The 25,234-nt window shown below is 42.9% G+C and overlaps 2 protein-coding genes and 1 pseudogene across 12 annotated transcripts; 2 read left to right on the plus strand and 1 right to left on the minus strand.

The window, feature by feature from the left end:
• The first annotated feature begins 644 nt into the window (after positions 1-644).
• Positions 645-8,021, plus strand: LOC125528374 (putative prolyl 4-hydroxylase 7). Of its 10 annotated transcripts, none has more exons than XR_007292379.2 (10): positions 645-1,219; positions 1,341-1,398; positions 1,485-1,589; positions 2,115-2,172; positions 2,256-2,431; positions 2,509-2,569; positions 3,331-3,416; positions 3,809-3,865; positions 4,476-4,690; positions 7,022-8,021. XR_007292379.2 is itself a non-coding variant. In XM_048692854.2 (8 exons), exons 1-7 carry the CDS (start codon positions 999-1,001, stop codon positions 3,829-3,831), a joined length of 750 nt encoding a protein of 249 aa, XP_048548811.1. In that variant the 5' UTR covers positions 645-998; the 3' UTR covers positions 3,832-3,865; positions 4,476-7,895. The 10 variants fall into 10 exon arrangements, 4 of the variants coding, with proteins under 4 accessions (XP_048548811.1, XP_048548812.1, XP_048548813.1 ...); XR_007292380.2 differs by having other exon boundaries at positions 7,287-8,021; XR_007292381.2 differs by having other exon boundaries at positions 7,597-8,021.
• A 3,922-nt stretch (positions 8,022-11,943) lies between these two features.
• On the plus strand, positions 11,944-16,933 carry LOC125528373 (uncharacterized). The gene is made up of 9 exons (XM_087540112.1): positions 11,944-12,079; positions 13,960-14,209; positions 14,378-14,455; positions 14,605-15,071; positions 15,143-15,220; positions 15,294-15,368; positions 15,472-15,684; positions 16,208-16,270; positions 16,380-16,933. The coding sequence occupies exons 3-9, from the start codon at positions 14,406-14,408 to the stop codon at positions 16,655-16,657; spliced, it is 1,224 nt and encodes a 407-aa protein (XP_087396238.1). The 5' UTR covers positions 11,944-12,079; positions 13,960-14,209; positions 14,378-14,405; the 3' UTR covers positions 16,658-16,933.
• Positions 16,934-17,547: 614 nt separating this feature from the next.
• LOC125531683 (uncharacterized) lies at positions 17,548-24,463 on the minus strand (annotated as a pseudogene). Its single transcript, XR_015615225.1, has 14 exons — positions 24,255-24,463; positions 24,116-24,163; positions 23,376-23,642; positions 23,146-23,283; positions 22,952-23,041; positions 22,825-22,850; positions 22,705-22,746; positions 22,483-22,559; positions 21,698-21,784; positions 21,566-21,625; positions 20,571-20,657; positions 20,440-20,484; positions 20,249-20,305; positions 17,548-17,845 (listed from the first exon to the last, which is right to left on the minus strand). The product of XR_015615225.1 is annotated as an uncharacterized LOC125531683 (transcript).
• Between the last annotated feature and the right edge of the window lie 771 nt (positions 24,464-25,234).

A 25,234-nucleotide genomic window follows, 5' to 3' on the forward strand; every position in this document is an offset into this window, starting at 1 on the left:
AGTCTTTGGACCAAAATGCATGACGTCATTTTAGCGCGGGTCTAAAAACGAGATAAGATGGAATTACATTCATTGTTGGCGGCCACTATGCATGTTTTTTTGTTTTTTTTACTCTTTTCATTGCACAGTTTGTAGTTTTTATTAGTTTTCTTGGGTCTACATGCTTACGGAGCAACTATGGACCAAGAATCATGAAATGGTTAAGGTTGGGTTCAATACAAAGGATTTCCAGACACCAAGACTTGGGGCATTTTGGGAGTGTAAAAGTGACAATCGCATAGAAGATGCATTTTTATGGGATGATTAGCTCGGTTCCACTACAGATTAAGTTATTATTTTGGCTCACCATCCAAAATAGAGAGGGACAGCATCAGCTAATCCCCTTGTTAGAGTCTGAAGCAAAATGGAGCTCTCCCGTTTGTTTGGATTCTGGACCGTTCGATCATTTTCCTGATGCGATTCCGGCCGTCGGATCTCGGGCTCAGCTCACGTGAGGCGTCGGATATTTACCAGATCGCGGTGAGCCGTCGGATAAAATTCCAATGGCAACAGAATGTAAATACCATGCCCCCACCAGGGCATTTCGGTCATTTCGCGTAGTGGGGGTATAAAAGGGGCCCGCTCCTTTTGACGGAGACCTAGCCGCCAACTCCCTCGCTCGCTCCTGCAGCCGCCTCCCTCTCACTCGCTCGCTCCTCATCCGGCGAGACAAGCCTTCTCCTCTCCCGCAACTCCAGCCCCGCCGCCGCCGCCGACGACCTCTCCTCTCCCGCAACTCCAGTACGCCGCCGCGCCCCTTCCCCTCTCCCACCGCCGTCGAGACGCGCACCCACCGCGGCCATTGCCCTCTCCCACCGCCGCTCCTCCTTCCGCCCCAACACATAGCTAGCGGATTCGACCCGTCTCCCTCCCCGTCCGACCTCCACCGAGCCGCTCCCACGGCGACCGAGCTGCCGTCCCTCTCTCCCTCCGCACGCACGGAACCCTAGCCCGCGGCCATGGCAGGAGCTGCAGCACGGGCCTCTCCTCCAACACCTCGACAATGGAGGAGCCATGACCCCACCACCGTCGCCCCCGTCATGCCGCCGCTCCTCCTGCTCCTCCTCGCCGCCCTCGCGCTCGCCCTCGCCCTCGCCCCGGCCCTCCCCCACGCCGCCGCCGGAGGGGGCGCCAGGTTCTACGACCCGGCGCGGGTCACCCAGATCTCATGGCGCCCCAGGTCAGCTCAGCCCCCTACCTCCTTCCCTCCATCTGCGTGCTCCGCGCCGCGCGCGCCACCTGTTTGTCGATTTGCTTCTTGACAGTTCCAGGTTTGTTTGCTCGTTTGTTTGTGCGCGCAGGGCGTTCCTGTACAGCGGCTTCCTCTCGCACGCCGAGTGCGACCACCTCATCAAGCTGGTGAGTTGCTGCCCATGGCAATGAGGAGGTCCTTGTGTTATAAAGTAGTGATTTTTGTGCTTTTGTTGCACTGTTGTGGGGTTCAGGCCAAGGGGAGGCTGGAGAAGTCGATGGTGGCCGACAATGAGTCCGGGAAGAGTGTCATGAGCCAGGTGCGCACAAGCTCCGGCACCTTCTTGTCCAAGCGCGAGGTATGTGATCGGAAGAAGCGCCCTTGTTCTCTCCTTCAGTTTCAATTGTTTACATGCCTTGGGGTTCATATTAGTTCGTGTCAGATAAATTGTGTTGTTATAAGTCTACCTGGGTTGCGGATTTGTTGCCACATGTAGAAATTTTCGCTAGATCAGGCAGGCTTATGGTACAGCCGAAGGAGATAATAACTCTATCTATGGATAGTTGTTATTTGCACCTTCTTTCATGAGATGAAATGGCAGTGAATATTAGCTATACTGGAAGGCAACACAACCTGTGAATGGGTACAAGCCCTCCTGTTGAAAATATGTGAGCAAATAAAGTAGCTAATGGTTCTTGCCATTTGTGAAAATCAATCTTGATGAGTTAATCATTTTGGCAATTGCACATTCATATTTGCCTAGCGCAGTCGATGAAATGACCCTTGTAGAACATGTTTCTGTTGTTCCTCGTAGCATATGCAACAAACAACTAGAAATATTTCACGATCACTAATTTGTTTCATTTCCTTTGACCTATTCAAGGATGAAATTATCTCTGGAATTGAAAAGTGTGTAGCTGCTTGGACGTTTCTCCCTGAAGGTAATACATGCAACCTTATTTTTCTGTTGGCCGTTTCAGAGATAGAAGGCATTCTGTATCTGACTAGCCTGTTTGTGTATCAGAAAATGCCGAGTCGATGCAGGTTCTGCATTATGAAGTTGGTCAGAAGTATGATGCCCACTTCAATTATTTTAGTGACAAAAAGAACGTGAAGCGTGGTGGTCATCGAGTTGCCACTGTTCTTATGTACCTGACAGATGTGAAGAAGGGTGGAGAGACTGTGTTCCCAGTTGCTGAGGTATGCCGTTGCTTCTGAGATTTACTTAGCCTTACCTGTGACAGAAAAAGTTATATCCATCCGATGCATTGTTTCAGGGAAGAGATTTACAACATAAGGATGAAACGTGGTCGGAGTGCGCGAGACATGGCCTGGCAGGTAGCATTCGTCCTCTTGCATGTCAAATGGAAGGGTTTTCCATTTTACTTGCAAAGTGCAATACTGTCCACCACTATTTACGTAACTCTTATCCTAAAACTTGGGTCTTGCCGCAAAAGTTGCGGGGTCTGCGATGCTTGAACCCCCCACCAATCTTAACTGAATTTGCATGGTTACTGAGATGTAGATTATGAAACCAAATAGGTTCTTAGTAGCATGTCATTTGATGTTTACCCTTCTTGTCATGCAGTTTGACCTCAGAGCATCTTGATATAAAGCAAAAAGGGAATTGACTTTGTTTCAGTAGAATTTGGATACAACCTGATGGTATCAAGTATTTCCAGCAATGTCTTACACAAATTTCTCAGTTCTGACTGACGTCTTCATAGCCGATATCCCAGAAAAAATTTCAACTGGTCTAACCTACCAAATCCACTCTGGGAAGTCAGATACTCCCTATTCCATGTATCAAGTTGATCCTCCATTGCTGAAGCTATTAAGATAAACTGAAAACTGTGAAGTGTTGAAACATAAATGGTACCTGAAGCAGCCATCAGCCACAAAACTGAATGCCCACACACATCTGTATGTGTGTTCCTCTTTCTCTCTTTTCCGAAACAGGAACATCCAGCACGCGGCAAAACCTCCTTGAATGGTTTTGTAGTTTATTTGCGACGCGGTTTTGTAGTTCAAGGTATTACAGTCACCAAATTCTCAGGAGGTGAAGTGAATTTTGTTTCTTGTTTTTGAGGTGAAAAAAGTGACCTGCTTGCTGAATAGTAACATGGAGACCACCCTGACTGGCCACGATTCGTCTCGTCTTCCTCCCCGGCAAGCAAAGGCATAGGTGCTAAGCCACTGCTCTCTCTCGCTCTCCCTCATGCTCTGCGTGTCCACGGCTCGATAAAAGATCTCAATTTTGCGCTGACCGTCTAGGGGTTTACCTTCACATTTGTTTGTGCTTCTCGAATTAAAATACAGGGTTTTAGTGCCAAGTATATAAGCTGGAACCCCCTCTCCTACATGGGTTTTAGTGCTAAGTAAATAAAAGTTAATTGCTTTGCTTTTGCCCATATGACATTATTGCAATTGAGTTATAAAAGAGCTCTCCAATGTTTTCTGGGTTATAAACTGAGGATTAGCTGTCCTTTATTGATTCATGGACATTTTTATTCTTTCTCCCCTCTAAAGAATCCAAAGGCAGAGAACTCAAGTCTGACTCTGCCCCCTATCTCACAGCAGCATCTCCAACCCCTTCCTGACAAGCTGCAGGTCTTAAACGAGGTCCCAGCCGAGGTATGCCCTCCTCTCCTTCCTTCCCCTTCCTATCCAGTGCTTGTGTGAAAACTGACTTGTGTAATTATCAAGTAAATCACTCTGCATGTTACTTTGGAAGCAGATTTCATCCTTCTCAGGAAGAGGAAACCTCAGCTTGCTTAGTTACTTGTCAATGGCCAATAATATGTATGTGTTAATAGTTTCAAGTTTTGACAAGTGGAGCAGTAGGAGCACACATACATGTTGTGTTTATCTTGATCTGCACTTCCTCACTAGATTATTTGTGTCTTTTCTGGCCATGACAAATTGCTTTAATTTGTTTTCCATTCCATTCTATCTATGACAACTCCATGATTCATTATTAGGTTTGTAGGTGAGGTTTACTTGCAGCTGACCTGCAGATTGTATGTAAACTTGCTCTGTTTTAAAGTAGCTAGCTAGAGACGGTGTCTTGTCTTGCTTCATATATTTGTGCTATGATTGGACCTTGTGCAGCATTACAGCTTTCTGCTATGCAGCTTACCATGGCATGTGTACTGTAGGTGACCTGTGTATTTCTCAGATGAATGATCATGGGTGTTGCATGTTCATCAGAGAGAGACCTGACTCTGTTCTTTGAATATTACAGGAGATTATAGCTAAGGAAAAAAAGATCTGGAAGATAGAGCAGTTTGACTACAACCATGACGCTGGTGACTGCCCCTTCCTTGGTTCTGGTGACTGGTGAGGCACTTGCCTTTCCCGTCAAAGGGAAATTAAAAAGAGTAAAGATGTTATTTACAAGACAAAAAGGCCTGAAGCAAAGGACGGAGAGTATATCTCAACAATAAGTAATTAAACATGGTAAGTAATTCATCACGCCCTCGGAATTTTTTGTTGAGCAGAGATGTCCTAGAGGTATATTCTTCTATTCTAGATCCAGATGTAACTCTGTTTTTAATTCTTGGGAAAGTAAACATGTTTGGATGCTCCCAGCCTGCTTTAGAATACCCTCGGAATTTTTTGTTGAGCAGAGCTGTCCTAGAGGTATATTCTTCTATTCTAGATCCAGATGCAACTCTGTTTTTAATTCTTGGGAAAGTAAACATGTTTGGATGATCCCAGCCTGCTTTAGAATATACTTTATGTGCTGTCGTATAACTATAGGTACTACACTAGCAAATATGCCCGTGCGTTGCAACGGGAGACAAAAAATTATGGCTAACCAACTAAGTATGACTCAATATTCTAATATATGAGCGTACTCTATTTTAACAGAGTGGCTCACCATGTTGCCATTCTCATCCTAGCCGATGATGGTCGCGATGTCTACGTGATCACAATGCATTCGATGCAGTAAATCCCAAGGCTATGAGTTTGCCAGTGCATACCACACTTGTCATTATGTTGCGCAAGGAAACGTTTAGAACTTTAAAAACAAATCTCATTGACCACAAACTACTCCCAACGCCAAGACATATAAAGACTTCCGAAAAACTAATCAAATCCTAGACATAAAATACTTTTGAATCAGTGAACAGTTTTTTGAATCGACAAACATTTTTTTTGAAATTTTTGATTTTCTCAAAATCATGAACATTAGTGTTTTTACAAAAAAATATGTACAAACCGGTTTCGAATTCATTAACAGTTTTTGAACCAACGAATATTTTATGAATCGATGATTTTTTTTCAAAATTGGGAACAAATTTGAAAAACAAATGTTTATTTTTATTTTTGTGAACATTTTTTTTCGGGAATTTGTGAACATTTTCTAAATTGTCATGAACATTTTTTTCAGATTCCCGAATATGAACATGATTTATTTCCCGACCATTTTTTCCAAATTGTGATTTATTTATAATTTTGCGAACAGTTTTACAAAATCACCAACATTTTTGGAATCTGCAAATTTTTTATGATTTTCAATTTTTTTTGAATTCACATATATTTTATGATTTCTCAAAATTGTTTTTTGAAAAATCGCAACTTTTAGAATATTAAAATCCCAAATTAATTGAAAGAAGAAAGAAAACAGAATGAGAAAAGAAAATACAAAAAAATAAAATAAAACAAACAGGACAGTGAAGCCCCGCACATGGGCTGGCCCATGAACGCATACATGCGTGAGAAAAGAAAGATGTAAATTGTGGAGGCTGGGGATCGAACCGTGCTCTAGTCGCTAGAGGAGAGATCCACCAACCAGTCTGCTGCTTATCGTTTCGTGACTTCTACTCATCGCGGCTCTGTAAAATAACAAAGGAGGCGGCGACTTTTGGTCCGAAAAATTGAATCGTTTTCTCACTCACGGTGGCATTGGTGGGTAATATTTACCAACTTAGAGGGTAATTTTAATGACGGACGACCAGAAGCGATAGCCGCTTTATTATTAGGTAAAGATTTGCAGAAGCCCTGTAAGATGTATAGTTTAGTGGCTCTAATTCATTCTGAGATATTCAGCGTGCCCCTTGGTCACTTGTTTCTCACTATTCTAACAACGTGCGTAATTTTCTTGCTAAAATCATTTCGTTGTCTAGCTCTGTTCATGCCTATATGTTATTATAGCTTCATTTTACCATGAGATTCTAAAGATTTACTACATTCTTACTGCGTACCCATCCTAAGGCTTTCCTGCTCGTTATTCCAGACTGCATTTATACGTAAGCAAAGAGAACACATAATCAATTTATATCTCACTATGGTTGTGACTTTTCAGCCAGTGTTTTAATTTTTTCCCGATATTCTTGCTTATTAGATTATGTTGGGCAACTATAGTATATGTTGTGCCTGAGATAGCAAAACCTGTTTCATTTCGACTATTTCTGCATGTAGAAGATTCTTGCGCCTCTATTTACTGCAGGTTGCTTGCTGCCCTCTCATCTTCATCTTGTTATTTGGTTGCTGCTATTCTGACTATGCTGATTTACTACCTTCTGATCTTCTCAATACTCAGTCACGTTCCTTTCTGAAAATCTTTAGAATATGTGTTGATCCCTACGGATTATGTTGGATTAGGTTCCTATGTGCCTATGCTTTTTGTTTTGCCTTTGGCCAATTGGTTTTTATCCATTATATGAATATTTTGTGTCTTTGTGGTGAAAAAAACCTAACAACAACATTTAGACTTCTACTTATATTCAATAGCTTATTAGTTTCTTCTGATTCGAATTCTCACCTGACTTTTGTGCTGCTCAGAAATTATATGGGTACAGAGCTCTACCCACAAACCTGGATTCAAGTGATTGGTGGCGGGTTCTAGGTTCAATGGACAAATCTATCTATAAAAAATAGTTAACTATATAGTGTACTCATATGCTTTGTTAAAGCAGTGTGTTGGTTATAGTGAACAATCTTTGTAGCTTTTTTTTTGTAAAACGTACTAAACCCTGATGTGTTTAGTATAAAAAATTGCATCATTGGCATGTAATGTATGGATAATTTTGTTCTCCTAACCTATCAGATATGAAGCACGTCTTGCCAGGTTGGATGTAGCTGGGGGCAGTAGGTGTGCAGCAAGCTTCAATTCCAATTTTTATTGGGTCATATGTAATGCTTTGGTGTGTTATACTGCACTGAAACTATATCACTTGTTTTAGTTGCTTTGCTTTAGTTGCTTTGCTTTTGGAGGCTCCATCAGAATAGAGTGCAGGCTTTTGCTTGTCCTAATCAAACATCAGCGTATTGATTACTATCTTGAAGATGAGTTTTTCTCATACAATGGAAGATGGATTTATAATAGAACTGAATGTGCAAATGAAAATTTTTATCAGGTGAGCTAACTTTGCCCATGACTATTGAGCTATAACATAAATGAGGTCTTTGCAACCGGTGGCTTTCTTCAAACAAGCACAAGAGCACAAGGATCATGGCGTGTAAGGAGTCAAGCAACGAGATGACCCAGTCAAACTATCAAGTATTATAGTTTAGCATAACTAACCAGGTTCTTTATCTCGCAACGCCTCGCAAGCTCACTTGAGCTATGTCATGACCCAACTATTGTATCTGTTTAGTTGTGATCCATTGTCTTGGCTTACTTTTGGACTATATAATGACTCATCGTGTTGGTTTACTTTTGCCAAAAATGCTGCTTTGTTTTTGGTATGATTGATTGCACTGCCCATTGGCATTACTTGAACTTATGTTATGTATTGGTCACAATTATGTTATAAAGGCAATGCCATACTTTTGATGTAAATTTGATGCATTTAACTGATCCATTTGCAACAATAGATACGTTGTTTATTGGACTGGATATGACTTGTACCCGGCAGCGGTGCTGCTGGGTGCGGTAAGCCGCACTTCCTATCTAGTATATAGTAGAGGTTGGCGTAACTACACACTTTGCCAAGTTTGGCAGAGCAAGCTTGAGACTATGGCGCACCGCCTATTCAAGTGTTTCTACTTCATGTGGTTTTGGAACATGGCAAGTGATTGGCTTGGGTTACAACATCTCCAACAAGTTTGAGTGACAACTAATTTTGACCGGATGATGTAAATACTCCGACGGATCCAATTTACAGATCAAATGATCAATTTACAGATCAAATGATGTAAATACATGCGGTTGAGCGACAACTAATTTGGAACGGAGGGTGATTTTTCGATCCAAGATTATACACCCATCCAACTAGCCATTGGTCATTATTGAAACATGCAACATAAATAAACAGCAACATGGACTAATATAATATTTTAACCAGATAATTAAATGAAGCTTGTCATAGTATTAAGTAGCGAGAGGTTGGACGAATGAACCGGAGCCCATATTTGCCACTCTTTGCATCAAATTTCTGCTCAATTGCACATGCAAGCGACCAGGCCAACCCATTAACCTTTGCTTGTTTTGCATTATTTTTCTTCAGCTTTTCCATTTCGTACGACACTTTAGTGAGCAGTTTTTCCTCTTCTGATTTCTAGCGGGTTTTTGATTTTCAATCGGATTTTCCAAAAAACAAACACATGAGAAAATTATTTATTTTAAAAATGCGAACATTTTTTATATTGAGAAGATTTCTTTAAAAATGAACCTTTTTAAAAACTTTTATGGAATATTTTTAAAACTCTGAATATTTTATTAAAAGGGGGACTTTAAAGAACAAGAATTGTTGAAATTTTGACCATTTTCTAATTCAAAAAGTATTTTTAAAATTGTGAGAATATTTTGGAAATAAAACCAAAACGTAAAAAATAGTAATAAAAATAAAATAAATAATTTATAAAATAACCCAAATAGGCAAAACAGTAAAGAAATACCAAAAAGAAATCCAAATCGAGGTTTGTGGACGTAGTACGTAATTGGGCGGGCCAATTTAGCTGCTCGGTCGTTAGCATCCTGTGTGTGTGTATGTTGTGTGATTGCTTGACAGCACTTGGCAGCGAGTGGCGAATGAACAGATGCACAGCCGTTCGGCCCATAGGTTCTGTGGGTCGCTGCCGTTGGAGAGCCTCTAGACAGCCGAACTGTGCCTTCCCTCAAAAAGAAAAGAAAAATCAAACTGTGCCAAAGTCCACCTTTTTCTTTTCTTTTTTAAAAAGAGTAGATTATATTGGTTGAAAATGAAACTTCAAGAGGATACAGACACAATAAGCACACACGCGATATAACATATGCACACACAAAACACCCCATAAATAGTAAAGTTACATAAGACTAAAACTATGTGTAGGCAAGAAAAAAGAAAAATCTAAAGTGATTAGATCCGCGATCGACAAACTACAATGGTGACCATATCCACACTAACCATCTCATGACACCACACGGACGGTGATGCTTTCAACAGCAGTGCCTTCAGGAAAGGAGCGACGATGCTAAAGCGCCGCAATCGCCAAGTCCAACTAACCTAGGCCAGAATGTAGGTTCTCACCTGAAAAACCAGTGCGAGCATGTCCAAGCAATGCCTTCAACAAGGTACCTGCATAAAAATATAGCCATTGCCAGGTATAATCAACGCGTGTCAGACCTAGGTTTCAACCCGGAACTTGAGACCGGGTGCTGGAATAGCACCGCCACCAATGTCACTTATGTGTTGTCGCCATCATTTTACCATGATCCTAGCAGCTTCATGCGATGTGGACCGGTGTTGTTGCTCAACTATTCATATGCGTCAAGCCGCCGTTCATAGTTTGCATCTCTCTGCTGAAGTCAACCACCGGGTCTGAAGAGAGAAATCCTAATGAAGACCTTTCGATGGCGCAAGCCATAGTGAATCCGCGGCCACAAGTCGGCCTCCAGCTTTGCGGAGAATTTTAAAACAAAGACAAGTCGAGGCCTCTAATGCAATTTACTAAATTTTTAAAAAGTAATTCAGTAAACACCGTCTGATTATTATCGATTAACCCGGTGATCCTCATATAGCATAAATGTCATGACTGACCAGCATACATCCATACACATTTCTTTTAGAGATGAGGCTTTATCAACTGTCACCAGGAAGCAGTTTGTTCGCACAAGTGACAGAAAGTAAATTTGAGAAAACTCACACTTTCTGATGGACTAATCTTCCCAGTTCCTCCTCTGAAGGAATCTGAAGGTTAGTTTGTTGCGCCCAGAACAAATCTCCGTCGGGCCCTTTTCTGTTTAAATAAATGAATTTAACGGGGTGTTAATCATGGTTAAACCAAGAGGCCGTAACCGGAAGACAAGAACATGGATGTACAGATACAACTACAGAAGTGATAATAACGCGGTGATAGATCAGTGGACAAAAACATATACATGATCAAAACAACAAACGTACGGCATTTGTACCACGACATCACAAATGTCACAACGGGCAAAAGTACCTACCTGCGTCATTTCGAGAAACACATGACGCCTGGGCGCCGTTGGTCGATCGGAACCTCGTGGCCGCCGCCGCCACCGCCGCCTCCACCCCGTGATGGCAGCCACCAGCTGCGGCCGCAAACCCCCGCCGGCAAGGTCCCATTCCGCGACGCGTATCTCGAAGTTCTCGTGTGGCAATGTGGGATCTGGGAAGCGGCTCCTGGTTGGTTTTTTCGCGGCGATGATGATGATGATCTGGACGTCGAGCGGGAAAGACGGAACGGAACGGGGGTTTGGTGCGGTGCGAGGGCAGGCTGGCCGGGCTGAACGAGACTGGAGCTGGGCCATGTTTTCCAGTTACGGTCGGCACAGCCCACTAAGAGATGCTCTCAGCGAGGTAGGAGCCCGGCCCATTAGCAAAATGTTCTCTTTCCCGTTTTGGAGGCAAGCGCGCTGGTGCGTTGGGCGCGGACGCGTGAACGTCAAGCTACCTGGGCAGTCCGTGTTTTTTGGGTGTTGTGCGTTCGTGCTCGCCGTAGACCGTAGACCGTAGTCGCACTGCCCGTGTTGCTGTGCCCAGGCCAACCCGCAAGGCTGCAACCCTGCCGCTGCGCCAGGGATGGTGGGCAGCCAGGCTATGCGCCCATACTCTAGCTCCCTTTGCATGCAAAAGGGCGATGGGGTTGAAGCTGCTTACGTGTGTCGCGTGGTTTCTCAATTTGTTTTCTTAACTGATATTTTTTTAAATGAGTGAAATCAATTTTTTTGGTGTGGGGAAATATGTTAAATGGGTTATTTCAAATACATTCAAATGATTATTTAAAATATATGAAATTGGTATTTATGAAATACATGAAACATATTTCAATGTGCTTGTCAAGTTGTTTATTCAATGTGCGAAACTGATGTTTGTGAAATACAACTAGAACTGAAATATGAAAGCTATAAAATTCAAATTGTTCAAAATATATCCAAGATCGGTCTTGTTTCAAAGGTCTTGTCGCTCTGAATTCAAATATTTTTTTTCCAAAAACAGAGTTTAGATTCAAAGCATATTTATCATCCAAATTTTTTCAAAGAAATTAAATAGACGTCTTGCGGCGGGAGAGAGAGGAGGATAACATATGTACCATGCATGCAGAAGTCCTATCCCCTGACAAAAGCTGCTGCATGCAAAGGGGCCCACACTTGTATTACCAATGTATAGAGTTGGGGCTGCAGTTACTAGTTTATACAGACAAAGGCAGCACAGATCTTGATGAAATGGACAAAGGATGGATCCAACACCGATACATCCCGCCTCAGGTAAAATTACTTTTTCGCCCAACTCCGTTGTCTCCCACTCTCCCTCCGTGACCACTCTGTCTGGTTTCTCAACACCACCGACAAAAGCAGAGCGGAGCCGCCATGCCCGAAGCTTCCGGAGACGCGGCTGCAGCAGCCGACGAAGCATTGGGAGCAGCTGCAGAGGGAGGAGGCGGGCCACCGAGGTACCTCACTTGTAAACCCTAGGTTACTTTTCTCGGCAGCGGCCAGCGGGGTTTGTACAGGAGGCAGGCGTGGCGTTAGGTCGGCGGGGGAGGAGGTGTCCTGCGGAGCGGCGCAGCTTGCGCTCGGGTGGTGAGAGACGTGCACGCAGAGGCGTTGCCTCGCCGCCGTCGCCGGTGGAGGCAATGCTGGGCGTCGGGAGAGGCGTGTGAACCGGCGTTGCCTCGCCGGCGGTCGGCGGAGGCCGTGCTGGCCGGCATCGACGGGGATCGCAGTCGTACGTCGTTTAGCCCGCGGGCGCTTGCCTAAAACAGGCGAATCCCAAAAAACCAAGCGGGCCTAAAAGCCCCCGAACCCCCTAGCGGCTAGCCCAAACAAAATCCTCCGGACGCCCCAAGTCCTCGATTCTCCGTCTGCTGCTCATCGTGCCGCGTCGGACGCCGGCCACCGCCTCGGAGGTGTGGTCGTGGAGCTCGCTGAACGCGGCCTGGAGCGCGTCTGCGTGCGCGACAACAGGTCGCACCTGGGTCATGTTTGTGCCCACGCCCGCACGGGCACGGCAAGGTGGACAAGCGCCGCTCCGACTCTGTGATGTCCCTCGCACACCAGTACAGGATCACAAATCTCAGGAAAAAGGAATTTGGGGGAGAGAGGAGGAAGGGGGAGGAGACTGACGAATAGGACGGGTTCAGTCTCTGATTGGTTTGGTTATCATGCACAATCATTCATGATCGCTATCTTAATTATACTGTCTGAATTTTTTTAGCTTGCTATTGTTTCAAATTAATATTCAAGTTGTACTTCCATGCTACGTATCAATGAAATGCATGTTGTGTAGTTCTGCTCATGCTTCTAATTTACTGTACTTTTGCAGGGAGCTTCTAATTTACTGTACTTACATGCTACATATTTATGAAATGCACGCTGTGTAGTTCTGCTCATGCTTCTAATTTACTGTACATGTAATGATGACAGAAACAGTAGATTCCTACTTGGTCTGTTTGTCCACAAACTGATTACATCAATAGCTAAGATGTGGAATTGGCAAAGTATGAGATGTTAAATTAATGTAGGTGAAGATTTCAATGTGAAAAAGATTTTCTGTCTAGCTGAGTATATAAGCAGAACCATGTACGTCGTCCAATAACATGAAAGCGAAGTCTGATAGAAATTTTGACATACTAAGATGAGGACACCAAAGTACGAAACCACTGTTTCTTTGTAGTATTCTTTTCTCAGCAGAATGGCTAAACGAGTATAATCTGTTGCCAGGGTACCATATCTTATATATACACAATTAAGACTCCATATGTTGACCTCAAGAACTTCATTAGCTTTAGAAAAATGAATAGCTGAGATTCCATCAATTAAGTACTATGAGCTGAATGTGACATCAAGGCAAACACAGCTTTAGCACATTAGTTGTTCAGATTAAACAGAGAATACACCACCCTGTCGTTACCTCTTCTTGTATCGTCCAACCATTGCAACCGCCATAGCTCTCGTGCGGGCTCGCCGGGCCACACACCTTCACCGTTGTGTGCCCATTGCTAGTTGCTAGGTCTACTTCCCGATGCCAACTCCTACTCAGTGGTGTCCCTCGCACACCAGAACAGGATCGCAAATCTTAGGAAAAGGAATTTGGTGAGAGATGAGCAAGGGGGGAAGACACCGACGAATAGGAGAGATTCAGATTCTGATTGGTTTGGTTATCTGCACAATCATTCATGATCTCTATCTTAATCACATTGTCTGGGTATTTTTTAGCTTGCTATTGGTTCAAATTAATATTCAAGTTGTACTTCCATGCTACATATCAATGAAATGCACACTGTTAGGTTCTGTTCATGTTTCTAATTTACTGTACTTGACAAAATTGCAGGGAGTTTTATATCACAACACTCCAGGAGTTCGTGTCGCAAAGCAAGTGGTCTGAATTAGAGGAGTACCTGAAACTTGTCATTGACAACAAACCTGCCCTGGATAACGAAGCTGATGAGGGTCTTATTTTGCGGCATGCGTCGCTTTTCTTACATTGTCGCAGAGGTCAACTTTCACTAATTCAACATGAAGGGCATCAGCAAGCTGTTAGTTATCTGGAAAGTTTGTCAAACCACTTACTGAATCAGCTAGTGAGTTTACGAACATTGAGAATCTGAATCAGATAATACATGGCATGGCTGAGAGTGTAGAAAACAATGAATGAGTTCATCCTCTTTTGAAGTTTTTCTTTTTAAAGGTTATCTCTACATGTCTTGCTGATTTCATGATCTCATACTAACATGATATTTTTTTCATAGGAAATTGGTGGTTGATGCAGGTTTTGTAATGGATGCAATAACAGATTATTTGTGGCTATACTTCCCAGAAATCATTGGGTAAGTTGATGGCCATTGCGGCTCTATGTTATGGTAAATATGAACTGCAATTTTCGTTGTTCATGAGCATTTCGAAAACGTGATCATGCACTTGTATATGACAAGCATCATGTTTGTTGTTCACCTAATAAATGTTGATTTGTCCTTAGGCATGATCCAAAACAACCACACCATCTGAGCACGTATCATGATTTCGTACTCTCATTACCAGGGGGTACTAACCAATTCAGATGCTTGATGTGCCAAAAAGAGTTTGAGACCAGGTCCACAAACTTCTTCAAGCCTCACATTCATGTGTGCGGAAATGTGACAAAGAATGTCACCAAAAGGTTGGAGCGACTTATGCTTCTGAAAACAGGGACAAGCTTTGACAAGGGGCCATCGGGTAAGAGAAGGAGAACTGTCAATGATGGACAATCATATTCTCTTGGAGACTCCAGTGGACATCAGAACAAGGACATAGGTGGCCTAATTGATATTGCAACCAAACTTCTGTCAGATCTTGCTGCTGTGTATCACCAACTAGAGCGGAACCCTAATCAGTTTGGCAAAGCTCATTTGGAACTACAAAAGATACTTGCAAGTATTAGAGCCAAGGCCTCATCTTCTGAGCGAGGTGAGTTAGTAGGTTTTATAGTTGTTTTCAAATTAGTGAAATAATCATAACTCATAAGTTACCTGCAGCAGGCCAATCCTCTCTTCTTGGAGGTGCATATTTCCAGCCTGGTGCGCAGGTCTTGCAGCAGGGGACATCTAATTACTATGGTGAGAAGCAGGGGAACCAGAGTAGTGTTGTTTGAAGTTATTGTCAAATTCTTGAACTGATAAGCCATTGCAGGTTTCCATGGCTCTCTACCTACTGGAGTTCCAAGTCTTCGTCCTTTGCTGCAGCAGCAACTGCGTAACTATGAAAGTGAGTTAGTACCTTTTGAGGCTATTTCCAAAATGTGAATAACAACCATAAGCTATTTAGGTGTTTGGTTTTAAACCTGTGAACTAACTGTAACTTTTTGCAGCTGCCCAACAGCCGCATGTGCTCATGCAGCAGCAACAACAGCAGTTGCTACAGCAGCAGCAGCAATGGGTCCTGCAACAGCAGCAATACCAACAAGTCTTGCAACAGCAACAATACCAACAAGTCCTGCAGCAGCACAAAAACCAACAAGTCCTGCAGCAGCACCAAAACCAACACCAACATCTACAGCTACAACACCAACTTAACAGTCAAGGTTAGTTAGTATCCACCAAAACCAGCAATGGCATCATTTATTTGTGTTTCCTTTATGTCTTTAAGCTGCACTGGAATAAAGGAAAGATGTTTGAGGAAAACATTAAGGCAGGGTTAAATATTTAGCACATTAAATGCTCAACTGAATAATAAGCTAGCATAGTTCGCTTGCATTATCTCTGTGAGTGCATCAGAGAGGTCAATGCGCGCCGGAGGCATCAGAGTGGCCACTGCATGAAAGCCCAGGATTGCACGGAAGGTTGCATGAAAGCACTGTGCTCAGCTGTTCCTAACGTCTTTTCCCATACATGTTCCCTCCTGGACCTCATTTTTTGATAGGAAAATTGGAGTAATGGCATGGTACATTTGTTATCCACGTTTTTCTTTAACATTCTCTGTTCGTCTTTTGTACTTCTGAGATGATTATTGTATTGTTCATGATACTGTGTTTAAGATTGCAAAAAAGCCATAAGTTATTGTTAGCTGTTCATTTTTTAAGTTATAATTGAAATTTTAAATTACAGCTACCCAACAGCCACCACTCCTTCAGGAGCAGCAACACCAACAGCCACTAGTTAACAACCAAGGTGAGTAGTATCACCAAAATGAATGACAACCTTCACTTTTATTTCTTCAATTACGTCTTGAAGTTGAAGTTATTTTCAAACATGTGTACTAACCCGGAGCTACTTGCAGGTGCTCCTGGTCCTCTAGACCCCGGTTTTCCAAGCTTTGATATAGAAGATTTCCTGCTGAATACAGAAGATTATGAATTACTGCTGGAAACAAATGAGCCTGGCTTACTGCAAGAACATCTACCGGGAGGTCTTGGTCTGCACCGCCAGGTTCCTCTGCCACAGCAACCGCCCGTGCCGCAACAACTTGGTGTGCCTGCTCCGGCGCAGCCTCCTGTGCCTCCACAGCAACATGTAGCGCCTGCTGTAGTGCCTCCACAGCAACATAATCAGTCTTAGGCGACGGCCTGAAAAAAAGAACACCGACCTTTTGTGCAACCTGGTCTTACACTAATCAGCATCACTGTTCAATTTCTGTGGATCTTTATAATCTCTAGATTCTAGCTGCGGTATGCAGGCATATCTTACCACATTCTAAGATGAAAGGTAGTGCATCTCCGACTGTGCATTGCATACTTTTAGAAGAACAGTCTTAAGATTTGAAGTCAATTTTGAGCTGGTTCTGTCTATACCATTTCACTAGTACTTTGTTAGCCGACTAGTCAAATTACTACTTAGGGGCTGTTTGGAGAAGGTGGTAAAATTTGTGTGGCCACCGGTATTTAGTTCAAGTTTGAGTTAAATAACTAGTGAGAACATAAATTTTACATCCATTCCAGATGGGGCATTAGTGTTCATGAGTAGCCTGTGGTTATTCACAATTTCCTTGGATTTAAGAGGATTATACTCTCAAGGCTAGGCAAGCAACCTGTGATTATGTTTGGGAATAAAGTAACAACACAATCATGGGTACCGATTCCAGTGATTTACGGAACAGTAGTTAGCAATGTATATAAAATCGAGTCCGCGTGCACCGAAGCGAGTAATGACACAATCATTCTATCAGTGTGTTTCGCATACAATGTTTTCCGTAGCTTAACTTTCCAATACAGTGCTTCGTAAAATCGAAACTGCCTGCACCGAGGCCCAAACCGGCACTCGCCACATGAACCAAACAATGTATGTAAAAGTAAACATGTGTAACTCAAATGCTGTGGCGTCAGTTATGCTATGGTTCTGCACTGTTTTGATGTATCCCAAGGGGGCATGCCGTATGGGTCAATCTGCACTCATCTAGTATATATTGACAGTCAGGGAAACTTACTGGCGCAAACTCAGATGTTGCAACTTACCATGATAAGAGTTTTAGGTCTGATTCACAATACAGCTTACATAACACATGACACCAAGCACTTAAGAGTCCAATGTCGCATTATTGATGCTGACATAACACTACCAAGAGTAGATCTATCTAGAAGACTTCAAGTCTCAAGTTGATAAAACATAGCTCGAATGGAAACAGACCCAACTAAATAGTGCACTCCCAACACCATTGCAACTAATCAACTTGAAGAAGCACATCGAAGGCCCACTCAATTAGGCCACATCAAGTTCTCGCCGCAAGATCCAGCTTCAGGTCCACAACTCCTGCATTCCAAAAAGTACTCAACCAGTTAATACTCTACTTAGTAACATATGTAATGTGACTAAGCAGATACAATAAAAGTGGTGCGGCTCAAAAGACTAAAAAAACTTGCAACAGTGAAAAGTAATCACTCAACATCAAACATTGGGTCTCGCTTAAGTATAGAATTTCTCAAGAAGGTGGTGTTGTGTATGTTTTTATGTCTACTCTTTATTTTCTTCAGTCTTACCTTCACAAAAGAAAAATGTGACAGAAGGGCTTATGCAGATTGGCAATCAAGAGTCTAAACTCAGACCAAGTATTTAATACACTTTAGGATAATATTCCTTGATTCAATTTTTACCTATAACGTTGTCTTAACAGCCAATGTTTGAAAATGTGATGGAAGGCTTGTGCAGATTAGAAATCAAAGAGTCTAAACTCAGACTAAGACTTTTTTTATGATATCCTGCTCTTATTTTAGCAAGACCTATACCATAAAAATGAACATGTGCATCATATGATTGTGGTTAATACACCATCACCAATGAGATGCAAATGCAATCCTGCAATTATCATTTTTTTTTTTCGATCAGAGGGGCCACACGGCCCCCATTTTCATTACGAAAATGGAGTCACAGCATACGAATCAAGTTTCATACAGATTCAACTTCTTTCGATGCCTAACATATGCATCATGAAAAAAAACTACTCCTACATCTTGAGGCACTTCATCTGCACCTACAGGATGCTACAACATCTTGAAGCTCATCAACATCTTGAAGCTCATCAACAAAAAACTTCATTTTTGCATCAGGTGAAATAACTCACTACAACCTGAGATACCAAACTCTGCACCTACAGGGTGCTATAGCAAAAGAACAAGAGAGATCATCGCAAATGCTACATCTATCACCACTTGATCAACAGAGCCTCCGTACAGCAGGCCCCCAGCCGTAAGCACGCTTGAAGACGTCCCTCGCTATCTGGGCCAACCTCTTGGTCACTTCCTTAAGAGTTTTTTGCACTCCTCTTTTCTGTAGCACACCCCACGAATCCAACACGGAACATAAGGAGAAGATAATATCAGTAGGATCATTAGGTAAAGAACTTTGAAAGCAAGATTTATTTCTTGTTTTCCAGATCGACCATAATAAAGCAGCCGTACCAATAGCTATAACCACTCTATCTTTTCCAGTATACTTAGGAAGCCAATTCTGGCAAAAGTCAAAGAATGACAGGGGTGTTTGGGGATTTCCCAAAGCACTCCCAACTACATTCCAAAGAAACCGAGCAAAAGAGCAAGTGAAAAACAGATGGTCAATACATTCATTGGCATCACAAAATTCACATTTGTTGGTGCCTTTCCAGCCTTTTTTACACAAATTGTCCTTGGTCAAGATCCTCTCTTTGATAACTAACCAAATAAAAGCCTTAATTTTTAAAGGTACCTTCAGTTTCCACAGAAACTTAAAAGGGAACACTACTCTCCTAGCAATAATATATTGATAAAGAGATTTAACAGAGAACTGGCCAGAGCTGGTCAAAAGCCATTTGACTTTGTTAGGTTCCTCACTCAGAACAACCTGACTGCACATATCTAGAAGTTTATTCCACATATCCAATGTCTCCCCATATAAACATCTCCTAAATCTAATGCAGTTAAAATCTTGTTCAAATGCTTTAGCAACCGTAATGTTTTGATGGAAAGTAAGTTTGTACAAGCGAGGAAAAAGTTGACAGAGAGGCTTGTTGTGGATCCAAGCATCTTCCCAAAATCTAGTTTTACACCCATCTCCAACAATTCTCTGACAACAGTTGTAAAAGATATTTTTAACACTCATGATACCATTCCAGAAATGAGAGTTGGTAGGAGATGACTCACATTGAGACAAAGTTTTCCTCTTCAAATACTTTGCTCTAATCATCTCCTGCCAATCCCCATCTTCATTCTCAAGTCTCCAGAGCCATTTACACAAAAGACTAATATTCTTGATATCCAGATTAGTAACACCCAACCCCCCTTGGTCTCTAGGTTGACAGACATCAAGCCAGTTAACTAAATGAAACTTCCTAACCCCCTCTTTCTCTTGCCAAAGCACCCGAGCTCGAAAGAAGTCGATTCTTTTGCCTACTCCCTTTGGTAGACGGAAAAAGTTAAGTAAATGACTAATGACATAGAAAGATAGAGGAAAGAAAGCAGCTGAAAAATGCAAGAGTCGGACAAGGATATCCTCCACGATATTAAAATAGCTGCTGAAGTAAAGTGGTACGAGGACAGCAGAAATCAATAAGGCCAGTTATAACAAAAAAGTACTTAATATTATCGATAATGGAGTTTCTCTGACGACTAACAGCTTCAGTTATCAATATGTGTAGTTGGAACTTCTACATGATAAGCGGTTGAGAGTGCTCAGTTAATTTACCTGCATTTGTGGCAGATGTGAACCCAGAGGTTTCAGCAGGCTGTGACACTGGAATACCTGTGAAGAGTTTCACAGTAGCCCCTGGATTAGTTCATCTGTGTTCTCTAACATAAAGCATACTTCATAAAAGATGGAGATTCATCTAGGTTTGAAAATGAATGCAGGTGTGCGACAAATTTAAAATACTTGACCTGAATTTGCAACTGGTGGGTACCAAGAAAGATAATTAGGCAGACCTGTGCAAGTTGGATTGCCTAAAACGAGTTTTGCAGTTAGAACTGAAGGCAGGCAGCCAAAGCCAAGCAAGTGTCAACTAATTTACCTGCATTTGTCAGTGATGAAGTCTCAATGTTTTTAGCAGGGGCTGTAGTACCATGCATGGTCTGTGAGAATGGAGTAATAAAAGCACCTGCAGCCAGTTTGGTAATGAGAACTTAAAAGGGGCATTAGGTACTCTGGCAAAAAATACGGCAACATGAAGCAAAAAATGAAAACAGAAAACTTAAGATGTTTATAGCCTAGATCTTTTATGGCATAGAATGTCATCAATCAATGAAATACTACTATCAATGGTGTATATAGCCCCTTGCTAGCACATTTGGGCATTTATAAATAAGTATTACTTGAGTTGAGCAATTAGAAACCACAGCAGGTAGCCAGGCATTGATAATGGGCAAAGAACAACACCCAGCCTGATGGCTTTGTCGTTGTAATGCTAAATCTGTACCACAGAAATGAGCATGTACATGTAACCGACAAGGTGTAATGCAATTTGCGGTGCATACGCTTATCAACTCCCACCCATATGCAAGTGTAATCCTACAGCTATTATTGGTATAAAACAAGTAAAAGAAAGAAAACAGCTGACAAATGCAGTAGTCGTAAAATTAGAAGGTTCCAAAAAATAGTTTAGGAACCAAGATGCACAAGGAAAGCAGATATGGTTGCTAAAAAAAAGGAAAGCAGATATATCAACATGGCGAGTTATGAAGCATGGCAGAATAATATCATCAGTATGGAGTTTCTCTAACAAGTGACAACTAAGATTTTTGCGCATCAATATGTGCAGATGGAGTTTCTACGTGGCATGAAAACGGTTGAGGGTGTTCAGTTAATTTACCCATATTTGTGGCAGATGTGTTCCAAGAGATTTTAATAGGCTGTGAGACAGGAGTTAGAAATGATGCTTATAGCCCATGGATTAGTTCATCTAGTGTTCTCTAACAATGAACCATTCTAGGGATCAATCAGGAAACATAAAAATTTATCTCGGTTTAAAAAGGAATTCAGATGTTCAATGAATTTAAAATACTTAACCTGAATTTGCAAGTGATGGGTGCCAAAGATAATTAGGCAGATCTGTAAAAGTTGGAGCACCTGAAACGAGTTTTGCAGTTAGAACTAGTGGCAGGTAGCCAAAGCCAAGAAGTCAGTATTCAATTAATTTACCTGCATTTGTCACTGATGATGTTTCAATGCTTGTAGCAGGACCTGTCGTACTAAGCATGGTCTGTGAGAATGGAGTACTAAAAGCACCTGCAACCAGTTCGGTAGTTAGAACTTACAAGTGGGAGAAATGACAACGGAAAACTGAAAGGGAAGATGTTTCTAGCATAGATCTTTTATATGGCATAGCATGGTTAATTAGAACTTAGAAGTTGTATCAGGTACCCAAGCAAAAAATACGACGGGCAACATGAAGCAAAAATGACGACAAAAAACTTAAACGGAAGATGTTTCTAGCTCTTTTTTGAATAGCCGGCGGGAGAACTTACTTTTCCGGCTATCGTATGAACATCAATGATATAGCCCCTTACTAGCAAACTTGGGCAGTAAAAAATGGCAGCAGGTAGCCAGGAATTTATGTGCAAAGAACAAAGCCCAGCTCGATGGCTGCTGTGCTGTAGTGTGTTATGAATTACCATGTGCACATAACATGTAAGTGTTTCCAATCTATATTTCAAATGTAACTTGTTAAGATAGAGAGCAGAGGGGCAAACAATGTGCTTTGGACCAAACCCCGAGGGAGGGGCAACATAATGTACCATGGAAAGTACTGCATGGTGTATGGTCTGCAACAAAGAGGAAGTGCAATGAACTACTAGTAAATTAACAAGAGATATACAAGGCAATTAAAGTGAGACAAGGCATCCCAAATAACCCATGTGAAAAGTGCGACTGAAGTTCAGATGGACGGAGAAATGGAAAGCTGCTCACAACTATGATTTAATTACCTTCCATTGCACTTGACTGAAGTAGGTGCCCTTGATGGAGCTCCGGAAGTCTACCAGCTTTAATTTAATACAATCCTCTAAATGTTATCATGTTCACGTGAGTTTATCAGCACATAATCAAAGTTAGTTTCAGAAACGAAGGAACAACAGAAAAATGTATATCACTATCAAATATGTTCTTCACAAACTGGAATTTGATGGTCAGGGGCTAATTTCAATTACCGATAAGATCCACCACCCGATTCCGCCCCTCAGAGTTCAGACCTGCCATAGAGAACATTAACTAGCACACATATGCAGAGGTTATGATATAAGGTTGCTTTCAAGCCAAGCTGTTCATACCGAAAACTGGGCTAGAAGAAGGCAGGCTGCAAAAGGCAACACATATATGTGAGTGTCATGTGGAGACACAGCACTGCAGAACTGAGGACCAGTTCGAAAATGAATGATGCTGCACATACATACATACCTTCTCTTCCTGTTCAGATAGCACTTGACAATAGTAGATGTTGTTGGCTGCCGGGTTGTTTCCCTCCGTTGACGCCTTGGATAACGGGGACTAACCAATTAAACATGACAATGCATGATCAGATCATTGACAGGATAACTGACGAAGCTGGTGAGAAAGAATTAAGGAGCAAGGTTGGATGAATGTATGAATACCCAATGGGAAGCAAGTCATGCGGACTCCGTGGGCCATTCGGCAGTAGCAACCTGCGTCTCAGCTCCGGGGAGTGATTCGCCAAGTCACCAGCAATCAACGATGCCTTCTATGTCACCAGTTTCCAGTCCAGGGACGCCCTACAGTAGACAGGATCCGTTTGAGGCTCAACAACAACAAGTAGAAGAATGTCTACCACCAAGTACAGGGACGAACCGATGGCGGTGCTTACCTGAACTGCGGCTTGTGGTTTATCTTGTGGAGGATGGAAGAGAGCTTGGTGTTGCCAGCGCACATGGTCGTCAGTATGCCGACGTCGTGCTTGTACACCGCGGGCGTGACGGGGGCGCCCGTTGAGCAGGCGGCGGCAGCGTTCTCCACGGCCCAGAACGTATCGAGGAAGATATAGAGGGTACGGGCCTCGACGCCCCCGATGGCCGGCGGTACGAAGCGGCGGATGTAGCCGAGGGCTTTGGTCCACTGGCCACAGGCCACCAGCGAATGCAGATTTTGTGAGCTTATGCACCCGGGCCTTACTATCCTAGCACTTCAATGTTGCTTTGAAATTTATGCTACACAACTACCTTATTACATGGAATTTTCTCTTTTTTGTTCCTCTCATATAAAACATATCTTAAACTTCAAACTTTGCAGTACAATATAACTTTGTAACTAGAATGTGAGATAAAACTTTCAGATTTTTTTGTCCGACATAAATATGAAAAATAAGATTTTTTTAATCAAACAAATCTCATTTTGTATATTTATGTTGGACCAAAAAATCTGTAAGTTTTATCCCACATTCTACATAGAAAGCTTTGTTGTGCTGCAAAGTTGAAGTATAAATATATGTTCTATATGAGAGAAACAAAAAAGAAAAAATTATTTACACGAATCGTGATGCAGGAATAAGTGGTTGGATAAAGAGTACCCGGGTGCATAGGCTCTAAAACATGTTTTCGGGCCACCAGCTGCTTCAGATGCCGGCGGCTCATGTACAAATCCGTCTCGTGCACTAGCCTGCATTGCACGGCCGGGACGCATTAGCACGCAGCATGGAGACGGAGCAAGTAAAGAAACGGCCGGCGGGTGGGCGGGGGTGCGTATGTACCGATCGTAGGCGGACTGGAAGCCCTGGAGATGGAGGTAGACGATGAGCCGCCGGTTCCGGAGCCGCCTCACGAAGGGATAGTCGGCGAGCTTGCCGCCGGCGGGCTTGACGGCGTCGATCCGCTCCATCGTGTCGGAATTCGCTAGGGATTGGATTCGATTTGGGGGAACGACGCCTGCTGCCAGCATATACTAGTGCTAGGCTGCCATTTTTTTTGAGGGGGCCTGCCATTTTTCTTTTGAGGAATAGTTACCCTGCCATTTTTATTCTCGAAGATTTAGTAGTTCCTTATTTTTATGGGGGATGATAAGCGCCGGCGCGCCGGCCCAAATTTGGGCCGGTCGCATCCCGCACGTCCGATGAGACAGCTCCTAGCCGTCAGATCAGTCACTTCTTCGTCCCCCACGCACCCCTGTTTTGCTTTCCCCCAAAATCACGCCATGACACACGGACGAAGAATGACCAACGGGCGCTGCTGAACCCCGCCATGGACGAAGTCTCGAAGCTGGCCGGACCGCCGCCGCTCGCCGGCTAGCCGCCCCTCGTAGAAATGCATCCTCGCTCCCGGGTCAAGCCATGCTTCCAGCAAAAAAACGAGTGCATGGAAGCCATGGATGCAGCAGAAAAACAACGACTGTAGTTCCCTGGCAACCTCCCGTGACCACGGTTGCATCACGACCACCGCAAAAACTCGTCGAGGTGACAGTCGCAGCTCCGCCACCGCCGCTGTTGAAACTCTCCACCGGCTTCTGACGTTGGTACCAGCAAATCAACTCTTCTGGTTGTAGCTTTTCATCTTGCCGGTCCTAACAAATCAACTCTCTGGTTGTAACTTTCTGGTTGCGGGGTGTTCTAGTATGAGCTTTCTATCTCGCCGGTTGGAGCTTTTCCCATCTATGATTGAAGCTTTTCTGTTAAATGGTTGTAGCTTTTTTGTTTTTGAGCAGTTAAAAAGCTTTCTCTATTGTTTGGTTCAAGCT

Source organism: Triticum urartu, chromosome 2A (genome assembly GCF_056163025.1).
Source record: "Triticum urartu cultivar PI428250 chromosome 2A, HENAU_Tu73, whole genome shotgun sequence".
NCBI lineage: Eukaryota > Viridiplantae > Streptophyta > Magnoliopsida > Poales > Poaceae > Triticum > Triticum urartu.